Source organism: Cygnus olor, chromosome 17, assembly GCF_009769625.2.
Source record: "Cygnus olor isolate bCygOlo1 chromosome 17, bCygOlo1.pri.v2, whole genome shotgun sequence".
NCBI classification, from domain to species: Eukaryota; Metazoa; Chordata; class Aves; order Anseriformes; family Anatidae; genus Cygnus; species Cygnus olor.
The window spans coordinates 12,171,891-12,196,872 of NC_049185.1; the positions used below are offsets into that span (position 1 = coordinate 12,171,891).

The 24,982-nt window shown below is 44.3% G+C and overlaps 1 protein-coding gene across 19 annotated transcripts in view; it reads left to right on the forward strand.

Annotated features, from left to right (window-relative positions):
• Positions 1–24,982, forward strand: part of PITPNM2 (phosphatidylinositol transfer protein membrane associated 2) — a 136,020-nt gene that overhangs the window by 79,627 nt on the left and 31,411 nt on the right. For 15 of the 19 annotated variants that reach the window (XM_040577535.1, XM_040577522.1, XM_040577523.1 and 12 more), the window contains 8 exons: positions 2,608–2,822; positions 4,361–4,482; positions 6,160–6,393; positions 13,575–13,898; positions 16,917–17,012; positions 20,553–20,657; positions 21,538–21,608; positions 24,645–24,889. In XM_040577535.1, the coding sequence (XP_040433469.1) occupies positions 2,608–2,822; positions 4,361–4,482; positions 6,160–6,393; positions 13,575–13,898; positions 16,917–17,012; positions 20,553–20,657; positions 21,538–21,608; positions 24,645–24,889 (1,412 nt within the window). Of the gene's footprint in view, positions 1–2,607; positions 2,823–4,360; positions 4,483–6,159; positions 6,394–13,574; positions 13,899–16,916; positions 17,013–20,552; positions 20,658–21,537; positions 21,609–21,823; positions 22,106–22,757; positions 23,855–24,644; positions 24,890–24,982 lie in introns of those variants that run through there. The other 4 variants (XM_040577528.1, XM_040577537.1, XM_040577540.1 and 1 more) reach the window with 3 other exon arrangements.

Below are 24,982 nucleotides of genomic sequence, written 5' to 3' on the forward strand. Positions count from 1 at the left end.
CCTCGCTGTGCTTGTAGCCCTCTCTGTATGCTAATTGAGAGCTTGCAGGACTGGGAGGGAGCTTTGTGGGGATTTCTTGAGAGTTTTTCTTTGATTGTAGTGTTCTTCCCAGTGATAAATTGTGGTATGTTTTGAATATAGTTTGACCTAACTCAGTCCTTGCTCAAAAGATAGTTCAAGATGCAAACTTTGCAGCTCTGATTTCTGTCATGCAGAGGTGCAGCTCTTAGTTCACGTTCATCTAAGAGAATATTCTTGCTGTCCCCTGTCCTCTTTTGTGTAGGTAAGTGACAAGCAGGAGGAACACATAGGGCCAAAACTTGCTTGAGGTTTGCAATTGGGTGAAAGAGGCTGTGGGCTGGAGCTGGTCATCTGGAAAGGCTGAGGGAGGAAGCATGCACTGCTCTCAGAACAGGGTTCGTGGTCTCCTGCAGGTGTGCAGAAGTGAATAAAATAACCAGAAATCAGAAGTGGGATGCAAACTGACTTCCCCAAAGAGTCTCAGTTAATTTGGGGTTTTCCCTTCTTCGTTCCCTCTCCAAGTGTTGGGAGCGTGACACCATGCCCCATCTCCAGCGATCAGACAGAGAAGTGGAGAACTATTGGAGAGGGATAAGGCATTTCTCGGAGATACCTCTGAAAAGAAAAGCATGAAATCACGTTCCCACAAGGAAAACCTAAGAGTGTTTTTATCCATTTTAATTTCAATTTCAACTGTGGCTATTAAAACAAAATAAATCTTCAGTGTTTTGGTTTTCCATTACAATACAAGCAGCTGTAAGTCTAGGGACAGGATTCTTCTGTGCAGGTTTGGCTTTGCACCATCCTAGCAGGTGCTGAGTCCACTCGGTGCTGTGGATTTCTTGAAAAATCCTAAATGGGTTTTGGTCCGAAACAAGGACCGGCAGATTGGACTTGGAATTGTTGGTAACCACATAACCTGGAACAGTAGTTTTCAATCTAGCTGATGTAGGAGTCCACATGTGGTAATTTGGCACAAGGAGAATCTGTATTTCCTCTGCTTATGATTTCCACGTGCTTCTGCCATATAGTAAGACTCTAGATCTCCATAATTTGTATCAACTGTTCAGAGCAGATGCTGCGCTCTTATTCTGTCTGACACATTCGCCATGCCTGCTGGGTTGCTTCGTTTTCCAAGACCTTCGAGTTAACCAGATTTTTGGGTCATCAAGATTATTTAATGTTATTGTCATAAATATTTGTACAGGACTTGGTCAATGCTTATATAAGAACTGAAAGACAGTAATTTGTTTTAAGAGGATGTGTGTTTTAATGAACTGCCAGCTGAATGTTAGAAATAAACTTTAAGAAAGTGCTTCTCTTTTGCGGTACTTCACAGTTTGTGAGGTAGGAAAAAATGACTATTTAGATTGTCAGTTATTTAGATTTGTTGGTTGCAGCTGTTTAAATTTAAAATCGCTTGAGAGTTATTTAGAAGTAAATAGCCCTCTTTTTAAATAGCTCTGTTGGCTTATCATCCTGTCCTCAAAAGATGAGAAGCCGATCGCTTGCATCTTATTAATCATTTTCTGTTAAGTCTTGTTTTCCTTGGAATTGTTTGTTTGCCAGAAGTGAGAGGTTGTTATTGCATTATATTTCACAGTTGATTCTTGTGTATAATTCCATTTTTTTCCTTAATTTCCAGAGTACTGTCCTCTCAAACAGAGACAGTAACTGAAAAACTCAAAAACACTAACAATATGAATCTGTTGGTTGGAAATGATGAAGGCTATCCATCATCCAATCTGCTGAAACGTGTTATAGCTGAACAAATATTTGGTTTGCCTCTAGCTCTTCTTAGAAGCACTGGAATTAGGTGTTTTGTTTGTTTATTTGTTTGTTTTATTTAAGGGAGCTTTTGCCAGGTCCCTCAATGAGGGACAGTGCTACAAATAAGCCAAAATATTGAAGCTGCCAGGGGGTACTGTGTGCATTCTGGCAAACTTGAGTTCTTTCTTCTAAATATCTTAATTAGCAGAGCGTAGTCTCCAAGCTGTTCTTGGAGAGCTGCTGCTCTGCCAGACCACAAGCAACAAGCCCCTAAATCCTGTGGGTTTAGGTCATAAAACAGTTTTTATTACTGCAGTGTTGTGCTGTGTGTGTGTGTATGATTCTTCACGCTGATACACCACCACAAGAATGTGCCAAGTTGGACAAATTCCCCCTCGCCATGTCATCCACTGATGTGAAAGCTTTTTGTGCCGTTGGGTGGTTCAAAGCTGGAGCCAAGGTTTAGTGTGCTCCTGGAAAGAGCAATGTGTTACCTATTATAAGAGGAGGGATTTGTGTCATGAGGTCTCCATGCAAATTCTCTCATAGCTTTAGAGATGTCAAATCCAGATTTGTAGTGGATCTGTAATAAATCTCATCCCGGTTCCTCTGTTGGCCAGATGAGTATCTAAATCTGTCATTTATGATCTCAAGGTTTGGTAATCTTACTGCCAGGGTGCTGCTACAGGTCTTGTGGCTATATAAAACCAGGATCAGCAGGAGTCTGAGAAACCACCCCGATCTTCATGTGCTTTGAGACTTGGTATGTACAAAACACTGGAAAGCCTAACTGTGTGATATATTTTCCTTTTTCAGAAAAAGAGCAGAGAGGAGACATGTGGGGAAGGCAGTGGAGTAGAGATCCTGGAAAACAGGCCGTACATGGATGGACCAGGAGGCAACGGGCAGTATACTCACAAAGTGTACCACATTGGTATGCACATACCCAGCTGGTTTCGGTCAATATTGCCCAAGGCAGCTCTGCGAGTTGAAGAGGAATCGTGGAATGCATATCCTTATACCAGGACAAGGTAAAACTTAGAAAAATGACCAGAGGTGTTTCCCTACTTCAGGGAGAGGTTTTGATGCGGTGGCATCTCTTACATCTCCAGTAATATCCTTTAGAGAAACATGTGTCGAGTCCTGAAATTCTTACACTGTGCTTTATCTCAGAAGCATCAGCGTTGCATGGGCTGACTGCATGTGTACTTGAGAATTTGTGACTGGCTGCTTTAAAATGTGAGCTGTTTTGTCCATCAAAGCGTGGGAAATCTTGAATGGTTTTTATTTAGTCTGGTATCCTGCACTGTGTTCTACTTAACGTTGCAGTTATCTGCTAGCTCAGTGAAGTTATAAATGTACACAGTAATGGGAAAGTTGTCATGTCGAACACTATCAAATAAAACAGGACTCACTTGCCCTAAGAGGGAAAGAAGAGGGAGAGAAAATTCTTTAAAAATTGTTAATAAATACGATGTTTCTTTTCTGGGAACTATCTTACTGTCTTTTAGCTAGAAAATAACAAACCTATGCCCAGTGGTTTTCACTCTGAGAAGAGAGTCAGAGGCTTCAGGGAGGTGATTGCTCTTCTTTGTTTCATCTGATTTTTGTCTGGGAGGACTTCAGATGCCCTGGACTAAATAGCCTGTATGCCAGTTACTCTGGTTTAGAGCATTTCCCCTATTCCGGGTTTGCAAGTGTGGTGTTTCTGTCATCTGTCATAATAAAAAGGCTTTAGGATCTTCTGATTTTTGTCAGAAATCTAGGTAACTTTCATAGTTCCGTTTTAGTTGGCCTCTACAAGTAACGTGAGTTTGGGGAAAGGTGGATAGTCAGTGTGTGTGTATGGACAGTTGCTCATGACTAAATAATATGAAACTTGTGACTTTCCAGTGATTAAAGTCCACTTTCAGTTTGTTTTTATCCATCCTCTTGAATTGTCTGTGAGTCAGTAACCTGGCCAGGAAACCTGGTCTTGGGCAGAACCAGTCTGTATTTTATTCTCCTGCAAATTCCAGGCAAGAATTCTGCTTTTTTCCTGCTAAAAATGCACTTCCAAGGTGTCCTGGTGTCATATCTATACGGATAACAAAACTTGTTAATACAGCAGACCCAAAAGTTATCTCCTTGCTGAACACTGCTCCTTCAGATGTGGTCTGCCCTGATAATTGTCTTTAGGAGGAGACATTGTCAAACTAAGCCACAGGCTTTTGTCAGTGTCTCTGCAAAGTGAGACTACCCAAACAGTGTGGGAGCATTGGAATCTTTTCACCCATAAATCCATGTAACAGCACAGGGGGAGCAAACCCCCTTGTGCTGTGAGGTTGGGGTTTCACTAAACCAGAGCTATTCCACTGAAGCCACAAGTCCAAGGCAAGCTCCTATCTTAAGAATTTAATAAAGAAAATCTTTCTAATCTGTACAGTCAGTATTTTAAGTATATCTGAAGTAAAATATGAGTGAAGGCTGACTCGGATTTCAGGCTGATTTTACACATCTTAGGAAAGCATTTTCTCTGCTTGCGAAACTGAGCAGGATTTACTCCAAGCTGTATTGCTCTTGCTCTCAGGTATACGTGCCCTTTTGTGGAGAAGTTCTCTATTGATATTGAGACATACTACAAAACTGATCCAGGAGAGCACGTCAACGTTTTCAACCTTTCTCCTGCAGAGAAAAGACAAACCATTCTAGGTGAGTAGCCCTTTTCTTTTACTTCTTCCTTCATTCTGCTTTTTGCTGTGTAAAGGATTTTCCTTGGTATGCCCCATCTCCTTGGCCTGTCCTTTCCACTCCTAACCCTTGTGTGAACCCCATCAGTGGTGTGCCTGCTGGGTAGGGTTACATCGAGTAGAGAGAGGGCAGCTGGGTTCTCTTCCAGGCTTGATGTAAAGCACCTGGAAATCCATTTGAATCCCCCTGTCTGTAAAATGAAGCTGCTGCTTTTCTCTATTATTTGTGCAGTTCCTGAGAGAACTTGGACAGCTAATGATTTTGGGGATGATAAATAGAAATAACTACTGAAGAGGAAAATATAGCTGTATAATTAAATATCTCCTTTGGGTATATGAAAGAACGTTCCTAGCTGCATTTCCAAAACATGAAGGTGCATTTAATTTTTGCTTCCCCTCCTGTTGCCCTTATGCAAGTTAACACTTCAGCTCCACAGCTGTCTTTGGGAGGTTGGGTTAATGAACCTGATATACTTAAGGATTTAACAAAAGAAAAGGTAGAACGGAACATCATATCAGAAGGCAGAAAATGGCAAGCATTAGAGCAGTTCCTCTGCCTTGCTGTCCATCATGGCCCATGCCCATAGCATCTGCTGGAGGCCCAGCTGCATAGCAGGGAGTGCTGGCAATTACAGCCTCACCGAACCGAAGCATCCCTTGCTCTGAAGCTGCTGAGGCTGGAGAAGTGACTTGAGCTCGGGCTGACTTCTGGCAGTCCCAGGGCTGAGCTCACCCAGAAGGAGCTCTGGGGAAGGACACCTAGTGGCTGCTCGGACTCCTTAAGCTCTGTTGACATGCTGGCCACGGTGGTAACCCCATGCAATTTTACTTGAGTGTTACTTGGTTTAAACTGCTTCATTTTGAACTTCAGTTTGACTGTCCACATTCCAAAGCCTATCTGATTGGGTTTTCAGTCCTGAACAAATAGGCCTGAGTCATGCTGCCTCTCAGAGAAGTGTCGGGAGAGCTGTTGTTCCTTGGGAAGTGAGATCCTGCCCTTCAATCCAAACTTCTGCTGCTTAGGTTTGGGTTGGGGGATGCAGATTTTAAAAATATGTTCACTCACTCCATTGCACTTTCCACTTCTTCATTGTTGAAGTGTTAGTGAGGACGATTTGGACTTGCTTTAAACTTTCTGCCTTCTGTAGTATATCTGATGTAACAGTAAAGTTTGAGGTAACAGTAACCTCACTTGATGGACGCCAAAGATAAGATGTTCAGTGGTGATATCTATTCCATAACAGTACTAAAAAGGGGTAGGTGTATTTAAGTGTCTCAGATTAGGCAGAGCTGTAATACTGTCAGTGATACTACAAAAGCTGAGAGATGGAAAGTGCAAAAGAACTCTTTGGAGCTGGAAATATGGCATGAGCAGATCTGTTGTGGACCTGTAGTCGCTGGGCAAAAATGTTTACAGCAAAGCCTCTGTTTGCTGGAAGTGTGCACAGAAACTCCTCTGGTAGAGTGGATCACTACCCAGCAGCAGCTTATAAACAATTTAACTATCAGTTGTTTAAGTAAAAACACATATTGTTGTAATGCTTCTGGTACTTACTAAAACAGAAATAACTCCTGAAAATGTACTTTCTTCTTTTGTTCAGGCAAAGGAAATGTCTAACTGTTTGTATTCTTCCTACAGATCCTATTGATATTGTTAAAGATCCTATCCCTCCACATGAATACAAAGCTGAGGAGGATCCAAAGCTGTATAAATCAGTAAAGACTAAAAGAGGCCCTCTCTCAGAAGATTGGATTCAAGAGTACAAGAACAACCCTGGGAAATACCCAATCATGTGTGCATATAAACTTTGTAAAGTCGAGTTCAGATACTGGGGGATGCAGTCGAAAATTGAGCGGTTTATCCATGATGTTGGTGAGCATTTATAGTCTTGCAAGGTTTACAATCAACTCCTTAATGTTGTTTCCAAATTGAAATACAATGGTGAGGTACGTGCAATGTATGGTATCTCAAGGCATGTCTGTGAAAAGACTCTCAGACCCGATTACTCTTTTGCAGAGCTGTCGGTCAGTTCAAAAGAACGTTATTCTATCACTTGTGGTTGTGGTATGTATAAGTCCTAATCACATGTAGCTACTGAAAGGGTTTCAAGTCTATTTTCTTTTTCAAATCAGGATTTGTCTGTTTAACGTAGATCTTTTTCAAAATCTGCCATTTTTTCTTTATTCTGGACAACGTCCTCAAGGGCTGCTCAAAGAAATGAGCTTCAACTCTGTGTCACAAGTGGTTCCAGGAAACCAGTCCCTGCAGCGTCACTAGCTTGCAGTAGGGCAGGTGGGTCTTTATGCGGCCATACATCTCCAGGTTGTGGTGTTCAGGGCTCCTCAACTCGCTGTGTTATAACTCTCCATGGGTCAGTGACAGCTCTTGGTTGTGAGTAAATGTGCTGCTTTGACTGGTGTATCATTCTTAGGTCAATGCTTTTAAGGAGGTAGCCTATTGTTTGTGTCCCAGAAGTAACTAAGTGGGGACTGTGCAGGTGGTTGCAGTAATTTGTTCTCCACAGAAAATCTATAACACAACTGATACAGTTTCTGAGCCTTGCCAGAGGAGACAAGCCTTATGGCCAGCTGCATAATTTAAAGAATGTTTTAAAGAAACATTCCCATCTTGAGAGAAGTTCAGAGCTATGGCTGTCCTCTGGCAAAGAAAAGGCCAAAGAAAGACTTTGTAAATGATGCTTCCTGCTTTCTGTACGCAGTGAATTCTCCTGCATGACCTGGGTAGCTGTCCCTTTCTATACGCAAAGCTTCTTTGAAGTGCCTGATGCTGGAATAAATAAATGATTTTACAGCTCTTCTTAGTTACACTGTGCTCCTAAATGGAGCTCCTAGTGTGAAAAACACTGAAGGAGCAGTGGTGAATGGTGCACACCATTCTCCGAATAGTCTGTTCCCTTTGCTAGAGCTCCTTTGGCTTTACTTTAGCCTAGATGAAAGTTTTTACCTGTTACAGGCTGTATTACAAGTGCCTCTCTGCAATGAACTCCCTTGGTGTTTCAGTGACACGGGTTAATTTAGTGTATGCTGCAAAACATGGGGGCAGAATAACAACTCCATTGTATCTGTTAAATGAGAAAGAAGCATGTGACTCTTCCAGTTGTTCAGAGGTGTTTGGCATAGATTAAACTGTGGTCTCTTAGAAATGTTTCTTTTGTATTTCATAAAAGATTGCCTGCCATTTCCCTCTTGATTGAGGCTTTGCAGAGAGCCGAGCCAGCTCATTGTCTGCCTTTCAAAAGCCTTTCCACTCTGTTATAATGATGGCAAATACTGTTTTTCAAAGTGGTTAAGATGCATAAAATCAGAGAAGTCTTTAAGGCGCAACAAAGTTGAGTGAGTGAAAAATGAAAGCAAAAGCTTTGGGTGCCCAGAGACGTGTATCCTCCCCATGCAGTGGGATAGCCATGGGCAAGCTGTTAGTGACTGGGAAAAGCATCAGGGCTTGTGTAGAAAAGACAGCTAGCTAGGTGTGAGGATGTGTAAGTTGGAAGGATGGGGGCTAAGACATGACTTAGACAGTGATGCCAGTTTTGGGGTTTCAGCTGATGACCCGAAGCAGGTGGAGACCTTTGTGTGTTGTGCTACTGGACCAAGCTGCTCAGGTGCCAGGAGTTTCTTGTCTGCCAGCCCCTCCTTGACATCTCTCTGCTGGTTCCTGGCTCCATGAGCCTGTTTCTTGGGGAATTAGCCCTTCCTGCATGGGGTCGTCAAGATGGTAAGAAAACTGAGGCAGAAACCAAGAGTAGGAATAAAACTCTTCCTGAGGTGGTGCAAACTAAAATTAGAGAATGACTTGAAAGAAGAAAACTTCTGAGTTAGGTGATGGATGGATTGTAATATGTGGAAAGGCTACTGAGTGTGGAGGGAGTGACTCTGGGGGATGGTGTTGAAATGTTCTCAGTCTTTCCGAGTGCAACAGCCATTTTTTCTGATGACTAATTGGACAGTTACTCAGTGCTTTGACAGCCTGAGACACAGACTAAAATTGTGGGCTATTAGTCTACTTGGCTGTAATATTTGTATGCTTTTTTACTCCTTTCCCATAGAATTTAAGTTTAATTGGACTGGCACTGCATAATGTTCTGCTCCCACTTGCTTCCTAATTGTGCACGTGGGCTCTGGTTCTTTTGTTGCTAACAAGTGTGTTGACTGTGTATGGGTTATTGATTATACACCATGGCAAAGTGTGTTCCCGGCCCAGTAACTGGAGCTTTGTCTAAGCCAGTGCATCTTAGGCTAAATATACCCAAATTGTCGCACAGTGATGAAGAGGAAGAGGTTTTAGAAAGCTCTTCTGCAGAAATTTTGCTTCACTTGAGCACTAAAATGCGAAAGCTCATCTAAATGAGATCTGCTCATTGGGGCCTGCAGCCGGGTTTCGCCTTTTCGAGAGAAGGCAGGTTGTGGTTAGCACCACGCAGGTGTGACCACACACTTCTCTTTGCGAGTGGCCTGAGCAAGGGAAGATAAGGCAACCAGGAGTTGTATCTGCTTGCTACCCTTGATCAGAACAGTCAGACAACCAGAACTGTACTGACAAGGTTATGGGATCTGTTGTGACCATCAACAAAATAATGTTGCCTGAGGAAAATCAGGCATCCTTTATCGGCTGCCAGGAAGTTGTGTGAGTGCATTATAAAATGCTCTGGGATGTTGCTACTGGGTACATAATCAATGGGTGTCTGAACAGTTGCTTTATGCAGATAGTTAAGAGAGGTTTGGGCAGGATTTGGAGTGGTGTTTTTTTTCTTTTTTTAATACTGATTTTTTTCTGCAGTTGCTATTTTTACTTCAGATTGAAAAACAAATCCAGCACTGTAGACAAAGGCTTTTTAAATTCATCTATCCTGGCTTGTCTCATGTTCATTTACACTTCCTTTTGTGAAATTAAGTTCAACACTACAATATGCAAGCAAATCACTTACGAAAGTCAGCACTTCAAGGATTTAGCCAGTCTCTGCGGCAGAGTTGTTGAGGTGGTGAGTTGAAGGGTGAGTGATTTAAGTGTTTGCACCCTGCTAGACTCTTCACAGATCATCTTTCTGCACGCCGCAGTGGGAAATGTTGTAATTAAAACAACACAGAAATGACGAGTACCTCTGAACTCAATCTGCATGTGTACATATGTGCATGTGTGGTTTCCTTTTTTTTTTTTTTTTTTAACCAAAGTGTTGTGCTCTGTAGAGAAATAACAAAGTATTGTTAACTACTGACATTAGTGGAATCAGCTTTTACCTGCATCCTTATACAAATCCTGTTCCCTTTATTTTGGACTGGCTTCAGTGGGTGACCTGCCTGCCCTAGACTGGGGGGTTGTCCTTCAGTTCTTGAAAAGAAGCCTGAGATGAACATGGGGCACACCGGGTGGAAGGGAAAACCTATTCTAACATCTGCCCTGATTCTCCTGTGCTCTCAGTTCCCCCTTCACAGCGAAAAGACCTCTCTGGGAGACCACCTCCTACCCCCTGTTCTTCCACATAGCTGATTTTGTTTGCTCTGTGAGGACAGGAGATGTTTATGTGAGAAGGGAACAGGCACCTGGGTGGGACACAGGAGCGTTGTTCTGCCCGGAGCCTGCCCTCCACTGGGCTTCTTGGGTCTGTCCGGCCTGGAATAAGGTGGTGGGTGGGATGCTGGACCCCTCCTGCCCTCCCCAGCCAGCTCCCAGAGCCCAGCAGCATGTCATAGGCTTGTGAGGCAAACTGGCAAGGGGGCTGCAGCCGGCCGTGAGACACAGCTTGGAAGCACCACGTGTGGGATTGAGCATGGGACAGTGACTTCTCGGGCTGAGCAGGAGGCTTTTGCACCTCCCAGCCTGCCAGAGAGAAAAATGAAGGCAAACTGGCCCACAAATTGCCTTCAGCACTGTCCTGATGGGCATCTCTGATCTGTTAAAAAGAAAATTGCTCCCAGTTATGCTCTGTTTCGTGGGTCTGATCTATCCCCTCTTCACTTTCCAAATAAAAAGCATGATTTCCCCGACATTTTAAGGAAAAACTGCTGTAAAACTCAACTTTTTCCATTGCATGGGGAGGGAAGCCATGTCCTGACAGGTGAAGTCCGTCATTTGTAGCTGGATCTTGAATTCATGTAGCTGCGTGGGGACACTTCGCATTTCCTCTGGGTCTCTGCTGCCCACTGGAAGGCTTCAGTGCTGCAAGTTGAAGTAGAATTCAGCGATGTACTCAGTGCTGTGTGTGCCTACAGGGACTGCTCAAGTTTTCCACTGCTAGCAGTGGAGATTTTTTTTCTGCGAGCCATGACGTTTATTTTTCAATTGCTTTTGTACCTGGACAGCCTCACTCTCTTCCAGGTTTTCTCCCTGTGCTTGAGAAAGAAAAAAGCAGCATCGCTGACATGTCCCAGGTAAAGGCTGGAGGCTAGGAAAATAATCTCGAGTTTTATGTTTATAATTGATCTAGAATGGTGGATAATGCCATCTTGTTTTCAAAAGAAAAGGCTTTAAGAAAGGGTGGTTGGGATGTCTGATCAGCCTGACATGAGCAGTGTGGGGAGGTCTGTGGGTTCTGTTGGCCTGGGAGGCTGGGAGATGGGTAGTGATAGGTTTGGGGTTTTTTTTTGGTCATCTAAGGGATGACATGAGAGAAGGCAGAGAAGAACTTAAGGAGAACTTTATCGCCCCAAGTGTTTTTTGTGTTCCCTAGGATGTTAGTCCATTAAAACAAATATATGCAGTCGGTGGCATCTGTGCCCTCACACAGAATTTCTGAGGAGTTGGTGGCATTGTGGCTGGGTGCAGGAGCGTGAGTAGAGGCTGGGGGCCCACGATCCTGCTGAGCCCTGCAGCCAAGGAAGCCTCTGGATGAGTGCGAGGGGGCCGCTGGCCTCTGTGTCTGATCACAGTCTGTTTTCAAGGTGTTTGAAGCGAGGCAGAATTGCGCGTTGTAGACGAAAAAGCCTAAAGAATGGCTCTAGTGTGAGGGACTGAATTACAGCAAGGGAACGTTTTCTTGGCTTTCAGGGTGGATGTGATGGGAGTTTAATCTCTGGTTTTTAAGCTCTGCTGATTGTCAATCATAACAGGAGGTGAAGAGGCTAAAACATTCTGCCGTAGCTCTGCAAAAAGTAATCTGGTGAAGGAAATAACTCTGAATCTTGACTAAGGTTGAACAGAATTAAGTTGCTGATGCCCCTTGCTCTGCCCCCAGAAGGTCGCAGTCTGGTGGCTCAAACTTGCCTCTGTTACATGGAGCTCCCATCTGAAAGTCAGGCAGAGAAGTACATAAAATATTGATAGATTTAATCTTACTGTGCAAATGAAGTTCAGGTTGAGCTGGTCCATCCTATTAGCTGCTGATCTCTCTGCTTATTTCCTCCTGATAGGGTGACTGGCGATAGCTGGTGGCATTAAGGACTAGCCAAAGTGCAGCGCAGAAAATAAAGTGCCGAGGCCTGGAAGGAAATAAATATATAAAAACAAGCTTTTTATGCTTAAAAAAAAGTAATTGCTGAAAACAAAGGGGATATTTAGGATGAAGATCACAGAAACTATGGCAGCAGTGAGGTCTAAGACTTTCTTTACCACAGTGAAGTGAACGTTGCTGGCTGGGACCAGCTCAGAAACCCTGCGTGCAGTGGGACCCTTCAGCTTTGGCCCTGCTCCTGGAAATGGAGCGTGGCTTGTGGGAGCCATCTTCACTTCTGGTGGTGCTTAGAGAACTCAGTCTGCCACTCTAGAAACTGAAATGATTTTAATGTAGCCTATTGATCGCTTTCTGGTGCGTAATAGCAGCGGTGGTGTTGCGGCCTGTGGTCTTCAGCCAGGGCCTTCATTAGAGCGAGTGCCTGGGCTCCCGGCCTGCTGGCTTTGTTGTCCAGGCTCTGCAGTGGAGAGCTGTAGATCCATAAACCCACTGCTGCTCTTGGCATGTCCATCAACCCTTCTCTGCCTCAGTTTCCCAGGAGAATGAAAAGGGGAACAATATTTATTGATTTTTCAGAAGGGCACCTGAGGATTAGTTTGTCAGTATTTATAGAAGCTTTTAAAAAGCAGCGTTACTGCTGTGTGCTCCTATCAGTAATAAATAGCTGTTTGCAGCTTGGACCTGGCATGAGCTTTTAAGCAGCAATATTGTCAAAAATCCACAGTGAATACTCGGTTTTAAAAGTCTTGGTGATACGATGATGTTAGCCAATATGCTTAAGTCTTGGTGGAAAGTTTCTCTTGCCTTGTTGTGAGATCTTTGTGTTGCTTTTGAGATGGTTCTTCCTTTCAGATATGTGACACATTGAAATAATACTTTAAATTAGCTTTACACACTTCATTTTCCTCATGCTGCTGAAGAAAGACAGTCTCTGCAAAATGAAGCGTCTTCATTCCCTCCCTTCCTTTGCTTCCCATCCCATTATCTCATATCTGTGATGCTGTTTCACTGATGTATAGAAACCATTTGCAGAAACCAGGTTTCCAAGAAAAGGAGAGATTTTGGTTGTCTTAGCACCAAGCAGTGTGGGAAGTGCTTCTGTCATGTCACATACTGTGGTGGGCTGTGTTGTATTCATGAAGGAACCACTTGAATCTCTCAACTTTTTTTTTTTACTTTTTTTTTTTAAGCAGTAATTGCTGGTTTTGGCTTTTTTTTTTTTCCTTTTTCTGGGAACATGCCTCATTTTGAGGGCTGGATCTAAATGTTGCAACTTCCTAGAGCTTCATGAGAATGACATATGTGGTCTGTGCCTGGCTCTTTCCTTGTGGAGCAGGCAGTCACAGAGCAAAGTCATGGATCTGGAATTAGGAAATCCCTTCCCAAGAGTTCAAAGCAGTAGCAAAATACCAGCTGCTTTTTCAGTGGATGGTTGGTTAGCAAGAACTGCAGAGCTACACTACAGAAATGACCAATTTGCCATCCTCACGGTCGATAAAAGCAATGAATCTTTTTCTGCGGCTTGCATCATTATGTTGTCGACACTGCTGTAATATCAATGCCACGGTGTCTTTAGGTTTAGGGGAAGGGAACGCATCTCTTCCTGCAGTTTTGTAGCTTTCGTGACTGGGCCATTCTGGTTTTGCAGGCTTGCGGAAGGTCATGGTCCGTGCACATCGGCAGGCATGGTGCTGGCAGGACGAGTGGTACGGGCTCACCATTGAGGATATCCGGCAGCTGGAGAAAGAGGCACAGCTGATGCTGGCTCAGAAGATGGCCCAGTTCTGCAGCGAAAATGATACTGAGCAGCATGGAGTGAAGGACACTCCTGGTGAGAAGGATATTGAGGCCGACACGGTTTCACCTGTGGACACAGAAGATGCTGCTAGTAACAGTGAAACAGCCTCTGGGAGATCACTCACCAAGCAGTGGTCCACCTCTTCCAAGTCCTCACGGTCTTCAAAGAGAGGAGGTAAGATGCTGATGATGATTTACTCCTCTGAACTGTGTGGAGGTTGGGCTTTAGAAGCGTGACCATGGCAGCACTTTTGGGACAACACACATTTCTCCTGGGAGTCCTTTCAGCTCTCATAGGAGGCTTTTTCTGCTGGTGTTGTAGGCTCAGTCTTCTCAGGTGGCCTCTTGTGGGCCTGGGAATGTTTGTAGTTATCCCACAAGTGTGACTCTCAAAGTGACATGTGGCAGACTTCTTACAAATCTCAAAAGCAGAGGAATTATAAAAAACGGTAGAAGAGCAGGAAGGAGCTGGGTGGCAGTGCTGGGTGTCAGAAGATGACAAACAAAGCAGTGCAGAGAAGGTTAGTCCCTGTTACCCACGAGCCACTGGTGGCTTTTACAAGTCCTGATCCTTCAGGAATGTTCCCTTCTGGATGCCTGCCTGTGTGCTGTGACCTGCCTGGCTCTATGGAACCAGCCCGGCAGCGGGTGGCTGTTAACTGCTCCCGTCTTCCAGGAGGCAGTTACCAACAGGCACCCCGGGCACCTGGGCTGTGGTTACACCTCACCACATGCCGTTCATTTCGAAAGCGGGCGTTTGGCTCCGTGGGTGCCACAGCACAGCTTACACAGCACGGTACCGCATCGGCTGCTGGAGAAATTAAGGCAGGTCACCGTACTCTGAAACTGGGTGGGTGGGGGCTGCTGCCTTTCGTGGGTGGTAATGCTGCGTGGTGGCTGTTTGGGGACCAAAACTCCCAGTCTGGGACTAGGTGAGACCATGGATCAAGTTTACGTTCCCCTTTAAATACCATTCAGCAAGTTTTCAGGATCTTGCTGTTAAAGCCCCTGTAAGGGCTCAGCTTTGAGTCCTGAACGTCATCATTCACCTCTCCACCAGCAGTCACCTTTATCTTTTTTTTCTTTTATTTTTCCCCCATGTTAAACTCCTCCTTTCTTTGAACCATTCTGTACAAAGGGGTGAATCCTCAGCAAGTGACAGAAAGAAGGCTTGAATATTCAACAGTTCCCTCTCCTTTTAGTCAGGCACAGCTGATATCTGGGTAATAGCTCTCGCAGCAAGAGGGGAAAAAAATCTTGAATTTTCTGAAAACCCCAAGGGGCAGCATTTCTTCCAGTGACAGTGGAAGGGGCATCTGAGTGAGCGAAGCTTATCTATCCATCTCTCATATGTACTAAATATTGGGAGTTGATTCTCAATTTTTATTTACCACTCTATCACTGATTTCATCACAGGGTGAATGAGATATGAGCAGTAGTTTTGCCTCGTGATGACTCACCAGAGTGAGCCCTGGGGAAGAACCTACCAGACGCTTCATAAATTGTTGGATAAAGATAAAAATGCTGGCTACTTCTCTTGCACCAGGATTTTATAGCGATGTGCCCATCTCTCATTATGCTCTTTGTTATGAAACCCCTCTTCCAGTGCTGACACATTCATTGGCAGCTGTAGCTTAAGACCTTTTAGGGTTTTACTTAAAGGTTTTCGCTGGTAGCAAAGCGTGAATTTGCTTTAAACTGCAGATTGCCTCGGCTTTTACAGGAAAAAGTAATGAAAGAAATGAATTGTGATGTGCTGAGAAGTACGTCACACGGATATTTTAATCCTTCTTCATGCTGGCAGCGTATTAACATATGGAAGCAAGGAGGGCTGTCTCGATGAACCGCTACCTTCTGCTGAAAAAAGCACCGCCACTCCCCAGAAGATCTCAGTCTTTTCTATACCATGCGAGCGAGACCTCTGGTGATAGCAGGACCCTTGTCGCCGTCCTATATGTTGTTATGTGCTCTATTTTTAGCAACTATTATGCGAGTGCCTTGACGTCACGCCGGCGTGAATTAGCGCTGCTCTGCCGAGCTCCCCCTGCTCCCAGAGGGGTGGGCGGTGGGGTAGCTGGGGGCTGCCCAGCCGGCGCTGAGCTGCAATTAGATGACTGCACAGGGTCTCCGGCGTCTTTGCATGTGACAATCAGGGAGCAAAATTAGAATCAGAAGCGTTTTGCTCACATGTTCAATGCTGTTACAACAGCCTGAAAGAGCTCGTGCAGCTCTCGCAGGAACTGGAGCATTTCAGTGTCTTTGCACACGCTAAATGGGAATTTGTCAGTCTCCTCAGGTTTTTGCTGTGTTAGATTGGGTGGCTGCTGCAAGGGCTTTGTGTGTGCTCCGTCTGTGACATGCAAGAGCGATCTGAAAGAGGGGAGGAACTGTGTCTCCTGTTCTTTGAGCAGTTTCCTTCATCGGACTGCGTTTCTGGGACACGTTCAGTCAAGCAGAGTTCAGGCTGCATCATTACTAAAATATATCTGAATAAAATAGTGCTGTAATGCGTTTATATATGGTGCAGGGAGCTCCGGAGGGGAAAGTAAAAGGGAGCAGGTGGGTGTGAGGAAAGGAGAGTGAGGAGGAACCAGAGGGATTGTTGGGTTTTCTCTTCGCTACACCAGGACAGCTGCTCTGTCAGCTCCCCTATGAAGTAGTTGGATAACATGTTGTTTAAATCATTCAAGTTTAAAGTTTAAATAGATCTCTAATCCAATTTGTGTGGAAGCAATTTCCTTCCAGAAAACAGATTATTTCTATCCAGGCTGCTCTGCTGAGCTACCCACCCAAAAGTTAGCAAAGCAGAGGCTTGGCTTGTGTGCTGATTAAAGGCACGAAGAAAGCTTCCAATCAGTCTGCTTCCTTCCTAATTGCAAACTTTAAAACCCAGCTGATTTTGCACGTCCTACTAACAATTATAAATAGCTGCCATTCAAAATAGCTTAAGAGTGATACAAACAGCTTGCTTTAATGTAACGTCTTGCTGGCAGGTTATAACAACAGTAAACAAACAGGATCTGTAAAACGGTACACTGACATCACACCAGCATCATCGGGGTTTTGTGTTTTTAATATTGCAGCAGTGAATTTTCATAGAGAACACACGACTCTTCCTCCAGCAAAGATCATGTTGGGAACTCTCTGTCTTGTCAATGTAGCATATCGCATAAGGCTTTTTTGTTTCTTCCAGCAAGTCCCTCACGCCATAGTATCTCTGAGTGGAGGATGCAGAGCATTGCCAGGGATTCGGATGACAGCTCAGATGATGAATACTTTGATGCACATGGTACGTGGAGCCTAAATTACCATCATTTATTACCTGAAATGGTGGGGGAAGAGGACGGAAAGCATGAGAGGCTGGGGGGTGAGTGGGGAAGGAAGCAAGACTTTTTGGCTTTGTTTAAAGTCTGTTCCTTTCTAACCAAGCTGTGTGCAGTGTCAGTGCAGCTTCTTCGAGCTTCCCCAGCATCACTCAGCAGACTCTTATATTTAACAGCAACGTTTCAGATTGTGTGATATGTCTGAAGTGATCTTGAGCAGTCGTAAGCTTTTGGAGCTGTATTTGATTTGGTGCAAATGTGTGGGTAAAATTCAGCAATGCTAACTGGACGGTGGGTGTGTCTTAATGATTCTGATTCAGTAAGGCGAGATTTTTTTTATTATTTTTTAATCAGTAAAAGGTATGATTAATTGTCCTGTCTGGGCTTGAAGAGACCAAAATTTGCCTTATTAACTCCTTATTCTCCTGTTCCTAGAAATACAGTAATGAATGCAGTGGGGTAATTCATGTGCCAAAATTCATCAGTGTTCATTGCAGAATTCCCAGAATAATTTTGACTGTTCATATTAGGAGAAAGCTGTGGTGTTTTTTTTTCCTTCTTTTTCTGTGCATGTTTGTGAAGAAGCTTTGTGCCACTGCGTTCATTTTATACATTGTACTTAATGTGTGTTTTAAGCCTGAGAGGCTCCATCTCTGCTGACAACAGATGGACCCTTCTCTCGGCTCGTAATGCTAATCTAAGTTCTGTGCGCAACGCGTGCAGCTGGAGTTGGTGACCTTTCTGTGAAATGGAGTTGTTAGAAGATCACACCCCAGTTTTGTAAAGCAGAAATTCAGTAATGTTCAGCTAAAGTTCAGTCTCAAAAAATTGATAGTGTCGTGCTCCAGAAGACTTGTCTCATCAAGTATTTAGGCACACATCCTAAATTCTGGGGTAAAATGCGGCATGCTTTTGGGACTTGCACAATAGCAGCTCAAGTGGCCAGTGTGCTTGTAAATCAAGGTGATGAATGTGTCTTTTGCCCAGAAAGAGAAGGGCCAACTTCATTTAAGTGTCTCTATTAACTTATGTAGCATCTACAAAAACTTTGTAGGGATTTATTGTAGCAATATACATACAAGAAAAGGGGAGTGAGTCATTGAAATGGCATCGCTGCTATCCACCCTCTTTTTTTGGCTTTTTAACTACTCAGTAATAAAACTGAGATGGAGACGGCTCTGCCTGGGATGCAGGCCCCCAGGGAATCCCTGGAGTGCTCCTGAGGGGCCTGGGAAGGAGAACTAACAAAAATGCGTGCTGCGGTCGGTTGGCATCTGCCCCTCTGTTGCAATACTTTGAGGAGTTTACAAGGAAAAGCAGCAGCTCCTCTTCTGCTCGTACACAGTGCACCTCCCTTTACGTACAGGCTGTGCTCTGCAGTCCCCGCACAGCTGGGTTTGAAAAGTCTGCCTAATTTAATGGGATTCTGGCTTATGAGCGTGCTGTTCAACACAGCCCTCTCTTCGGGAGGGACCTCTCAATGCAGGTGTCAGCTCCTGGCTCTGGGTCTGCGAGCAGGGGCTGAGCACCGGTGCGGCTTATCCTGCCCAGGAGGCTTTCAGGGTCGGTGCCACGGGAACTGGCATGGATCAGGATGCGAGCCGACACCCAGCCGAGTTCCTCAGCAGTGCTTCCCAAATACACACGTGTTTCCTTGCCGTGCAGTGGGCGTACCCCGAGCCTGGGAAGCCGCCTTGTCTTGGGCTTCCCACTCATCCCCGTGCACTGGCATGCTATGGTAAAGATGGTGACAAATACAGTAATATCTAATTTCTATCCTGTAATAAATGCTAATAACAGGAGTAGTATCCCTTTCAGTGATCACTTAAGCAGTAATAAGAGCTGTAATTAAACCTCTCGTGGAAATAAGTTCAACGTTTAGCTTAAGTTGCTGAAGGAGCTTGGAGTGCTATCTTCCCCCTAATTCTCTGCCAGCACGCATGTCGCATGCACATGCTTTCCCCTTGCTCTTAACAGGTAGCTCTGCACTGCCTCGTGCAGGGAATGGGGGATTTACTCAGACTTTTTCCATAGCTGAAAAAGGAAATGGCATGCTGATACCAGGTTTCCAGGTTGCTGTCTTTTTATGGTCAATGTGTAAATAGAAACTCCTAAAAATGACTGGTCTTTGCTTGGCTTGCACTTAGATCTGAGCTGCTAGCTCAGATATGCTGAAAAGAATAATATATCTCATAGTCTTTTTGTTCCTGATTCTAGGATTCTTCCAACTAATTGTCTTCTTAGTAACTGTACAGCAACAAGGGGGAATCCGAGGCTGGGTCTCTAAAGATTACAGCTTTTTAGATTGTCAAGACATCTGTAAATGCTGCTGTTATTATTATGTTTATAGCTCTTTATTAAATTTACAAGCCCAAAATTTTCAGGAAAGAAATAATAAGCACAGAACAATAAATAAATTAGAAACCAATTAACCTCTGCAACAGTAAAAGATGCATCCTTAATGTAAAAAAAAAAAAAAAGAAACCAGCAGCTCATACCAAAAGCATCATTGTAAGACTTGAACTGCTGCTGTTTGCTTTGCTGTGGGTTCAAACGGCAGCTCCGGGGCTCTGGGCTCTGTTTCTTTCACCAGAAAGCCCAATTTGGGCTTTTGCTGCTGGCAGTTAGGGCTGTGCAGTGCCTCCACGTGTTGTGTGGGTGTAGAGCACGAGCCTGCTGTCCTTGTCCCCCAGCCTGGCACTGATCCTCTGGGGGCTCATACAGAGCAAGGCTGTTACCCTTTCTGGATATTGCTGGGGGGTGTTTTATAGGGACTGCCCTTCATATGCCTGTTCCTTTTTGTTACGCTTCTAGGAACATCATATTTTTGGGACCCTCGTTCTTTATCAACTGTAGTAAAATTAGCCAGGGAAGAGGATCTCGAGGTAGGAGGGAAATGGCAGACACTCAGGCAGTGTGGTCTTGTCTCCTAAGGAAATTGGGCTAAAGATAGCCTAGGGAGTTTATGTTTCCTTTATTACTCATGCCTTTTTAGGTATTCGGTCCTATTAACAATAGTGATCCTTATCGCTGCTTCCCCCAAAGACCTCACTTAGCTTTCAAACAACTCAGGGAGGATCCTAGTAGTGAACGTTGCTTTGTCCTCTCCTATACTGGAACCTACTGGCTGCTCTGGCATCCTCGAGCGGTGTTACAAGGTGGTGCCAAGCAGAAAGCATGGCAAGGATAACATCAAACTTGGTGCCTCAAATGGTAGTGTTAAAAATCCATAGGATTTTTTCCACATCTTAGGATTTTTGTTTGTTTACCAACATGCAACTAAAAGGTCTTATTTTCATTTCAGAATAGGCTTTTGAATATATTGTATAACAAAAGCTATGTTTAACAAAAGCTGGTAAAGTCTCATGTTTTATTATGACTTAAACCATTCAAATGTTTATGAGATTACATAGAGCTGTGGGGTCTTTTGTTTAAAATTCTGTTCTGTGCTCTTGCCTGTATACATATTTGTATGTGTGTGACTCTCAAAACATCTGTTTTTAAAGAGGACTTGTCTGACAATGAGGAAATGTTCCCGAAAGAAATAACCAAATGGAGTTCCAATGATCTGATGGATAAAATCGAAACCCCAGAATGCGATGATGTCCAGGGTAATTTTTATTTTTTTTTTAGTCAAAGCTGCGTGTGATATTTCACAGTATTTCCAGGTAATTGTTACAGCCCCAGTCTGAAAAACGTAAAACTTGTTATCTTCGTCTCATAAGAGGAAAAGCTGAGACAGAGCACAAAAATGACTGCCCAGTGCTGCTGAAAAAGAATTGCCCAGTGGGCGCTGGGATAAGGAAGCTCTCGATTCTCTTTATTTTCCACGTTGGTTGGGTGCCTTTGTGCCACAGCCAGGATTCTCTCATATAATGATGAAATATTCCAGCTCCGTCTTGAATTACTCAAATTTCTCCTGGCTTTTCTTTCCTCTTGCTCCATCCTTTGTTCTTATCTGTACCTGCCTTGGTTTTATTTTCTGCTCGTTTCGAAAAGAAGGTGACTCCTCAACCAGATCGATTCATGTAGCAGCACAGTAGAAGCTGACACCTAGGCTTTCTGGTACAAAGTCGGTCTGTTTAGGCACAGACACACGAACACATCAGATCTCTGTTCCCCCCGAACAGTTCAAACCATTCCTTTTATTTTCCCCACAAATTGATCCTTTCTGACAATTGTGCAGGGATTTCCCGTTGTTGCCATGCTTAATGCAGTAAGGATGCTGGGTTGCTGTAATGAGAGAATAGCGTGCTCGTGTTCTGTTGCTTACTGAGGTTATGAGAAATTGCTGGAAAATAAGTGACCTGCCATTGCCCAGGCTTTGCTGGTGGAGGGAGGCGGGTGGGAAAGAGAGGGCAATTAGATGAAATAATTAAAGCGCTATGAGGCAAAAAGGCTGAGAGGCATTGGCACAATCTGCCTGTATGGGAAGACCGTCTTTGCCAAAGTGTCTTGCAGTGCTGATGTTTAAAACCTCTGTGCTTCCAGGTGACTTGTATCATGAGACATCAGCAGAGTACCACGTTGGCTCCAGCGTAGAGAGGCTCAGCATCATTGAAGTAAGTGCTTTGGTTTCTTATAATGAGATCCCTTGTTGCTGGAAAGTCTCCCTGTGGGGTAAATGGGGTAAACTGTTTCCTTTGCTGCGAGCGGTGTCTTGTCTTTGTGTGTTGTTTGGAGCCATGCTGGCATGCTCTGTACTCCATGGCTAGGCTTGAGGGATTATTTCACCTGTCTTTTGAACATCATATCGAAAATTCTCTGTCGTTTGCAGGCAGTGTCAGGTATCCAGCTGGAAAAAACACAGATCCTGTGGGGATAACTGCTGCCTGAGGCACTGCTGGTAGAGCTGCCCTGATAATGCCAAATGAGCTGGTGGAGATGTGGGAGCAGGAGAGCCGTGTTCCTGCAGCACCACGGTGCAGGCTGCCGTAGTCCCACTGACACAGCTGTGCTGTAGCCCACTCCTCTGAGCTGCTCAGGGACTTGTTTGGAAACCAGTTATAGCACAGCTTGTATCAGAGTTTTGGATAAAATAATAAATAATTACCCCCCTGGCTTTCCAGATTTTGAATATACAGGCTTTTACAATTCAGAGTCCTAGCGAGACCGCGTGTCATGGAGTGGCTGTACTCATCCTACCCTGCAAGCATCTGTGCTGCACAGATGTAGCTGCTTGCAGAGTGCCTGCTGAGCCCAAGCTATGTCACAGTCAAAGACCATGAGTGTGGTATGGTCTTTGGTACTATTCTGCATGCCAAGCTGTACGTTCATGGTGCTTTGGTTTTGCTTTAGAGACCGAGGGCTATAGGGAGAGTGGGTGGCTGGGTATGGGAATGGCTCCAGCCCACTCAACATAAGCCATCCACAAGTTACAGCCCTAAAATTTCACCTAGAGGCTGAAAAGGTGCAGAGAAGTTGCTGTCTTGCTACACAGGCTTGGATTCCTCCCATTTCTGGCTTCATTTTAGAAAAAGAGCTTGAAAGTGAAGTGAAAATGCCTGCTATTTGTAGTTGTTCACAAATAGTCCACTAAAACAGTTCAAAATTCCTAGCCACCATTGCGGGGACTTCCAGTTTACCAAAAGGTAGTCCAAGAATCAGGTGTCTTAAGTGACTCCAGATCTCACAAGAAAGTTCGAAACAGCCACCTCCACCCCAAACTAATCAGCAGTTGCTTGCGTGTTCCCCACTTCCTTTAAGGGCAGAGGTTAATGAACTGGAAGGGAAAGGTGCCTCCAAATGACTGCTGATAAGCCTCCAGATGACCTGAGCTTGGTGACTCATGTTGTTCTCCAAATGAGCACTTAAACATTTGGCTGAAAGCAAAAGCGGTGCTGAGATGTAGAGAGAACTCCTCCCATGCCTCCAGCCAGGCAAAAGTTCACCTTGCAAGCACTGTAAACTGGAATCAGAGGTTTAAAGAGCAGACATTAACACAATGTAATGGTACTAAATAATTAAAGGCCATTCTTGCGCAGGAAGTCTGGAAAATCTTTGTTACAGACTTGGATGTGAATTTTAATGCTTCTGGTGGGCTGTGTATTAACACATGCTTTAACATTATCTGGTAAAAATGCAAGCTAGCTGCTAGGCTGCTAATGTGTGCCTGGGCATGCTTCCCTCCCACCAGCATGTTCCTCAGGGGCTCAGTTACTGCTCAAAAGACAACAGGTGACTAAAGATGCTAAAATGAAAAGAATTTGCCAAATAGAAAATCCTGCTGCCTCTTACCCCTTCCTTACCCCCTCCCAATGGCTACAGGGAGTTGCTTTCCTCTGGGGAGGTAGCCAGGATGTTCTCAAATGTTCTCTGCTAGCCTGTGGGATGAGACACAGGAGAAAAGATCAGCACCTCCTGCTTCCACATGTCTCAGAGGTGTAGGGGTAGTGGGATTTGAGTCTGCATGGGAGCCATTAACACTGAAAGCCTTGACAGTGGACAGATATTAAAAATAGTTTGTGCTCCATTGTGTTATAATGTGCAACCAGCACAAGTGGATGTTGTTGTACCTGCTCTTGGGGCATCAGAATTGGGTGTACAGCTGTACTGGTGGTGATAATCCTCTCCAGTTCAGATACAAACTACAGGCTGTCTGTTAAGGCAAGGAATTTATTCGATGCAGGAAGCAAAGTACCTGGACAGCCGTGATAAAAGCCCTTACTGTGTTCATGCAGCAGCCTCCCAGACAGATGTTGGCCAGTCCTCGGTTACAGGAAACTTAAGTTTTTTGTCTTCAGTTCCTCTTTTCTAACAATACAAGCAAATCTGAAGCCTTAAACATGTTTCTAATTTCTCTCTTAGGCAAGCAGAGGCAGTGATTGATCTCTTCTTACATCTTCTTTCCCCAGTAACCTCCCACTTGCACACCTGTTTGACCTCATTTGTTAATTTTGCTGAATACAGGTTTTACTGTCAGCTGCTGCTGAGCACAGCACCCCAACATAGAGCAACACCCATCCTTTAGTTCTTTATTTTCCACCCTAACTCACAAAAGCAAAGTCTTTACCTCTGCCATGTTTTGCCTGGTTGCAATTTATTTAACTTGGTTTTGACTTTCAGCATTCCACCTGCTTGGGACAGGCAATTACACTGAGGCTGTGTGGGCATTTGTGCGTGCACCTGTGTGGGAAATAAGACCTGAAAGGAGGAGTCAGGTTCTCTGCTGTTGCATCTAGGTGTATCTGAGGACCATTTCCATAAATTAAGCACGTTCCCTCTTCAAGACAGTTTAGTTTCTTACCCAAAACATGGAGAGATTATTCTAAATTTTCATGCTTCCCGCCTTAAGAAACCTTATTTTCAGCATACGCTTATTCAGGATCAGTTTATGCTCTTTTGTTCCTGTGCCTGCACTGTCCTCTGAATTAAGTATCTCTCTTCCTTCCCTAGCTTTCTTTTCTCATCTCCACTGTGTTTGAGAGCAGGCATTTCATCCTTCTATGGCATTGATGTGGCTAATGCACGTATTATAGGTACCATGTATTAGCTGGGGAGAGAAAATGTGATAAAATTTGCATAAAATGCACATGGGACAAATACAATTTCTTTGCAGAACAAGCCTTCCTACTGTGTTCTGTTTCATCCCCACCTAGGACGAGTCAGTGCAGCCGTTAATGCAGCCAAGTAAAATCCATGTCCTCCTTTTGGTACTCCACGGGGGAAACATCCTGGACTCGGGAAGTGGTGATCAGAGCTCTAAGCAAGGGGATGTCAACACCATCACGACCGTGTTTGACACAGTGATGAGGGTACATTACCCAGCTGCTCTTGGACACATTGCCATCAGGCTAGTCCCTTGCCCAGCCATCTGCTCCGAAGCCTTTTCGCTGGTGTCCAGGTAAGTGGATGGGTTAAATTTTGTGCTTGCCTTTTTTTTTTTTTATCCATGAAATATTCTGTATGTGGTAGTGATAGCTCTGACCACACTTTG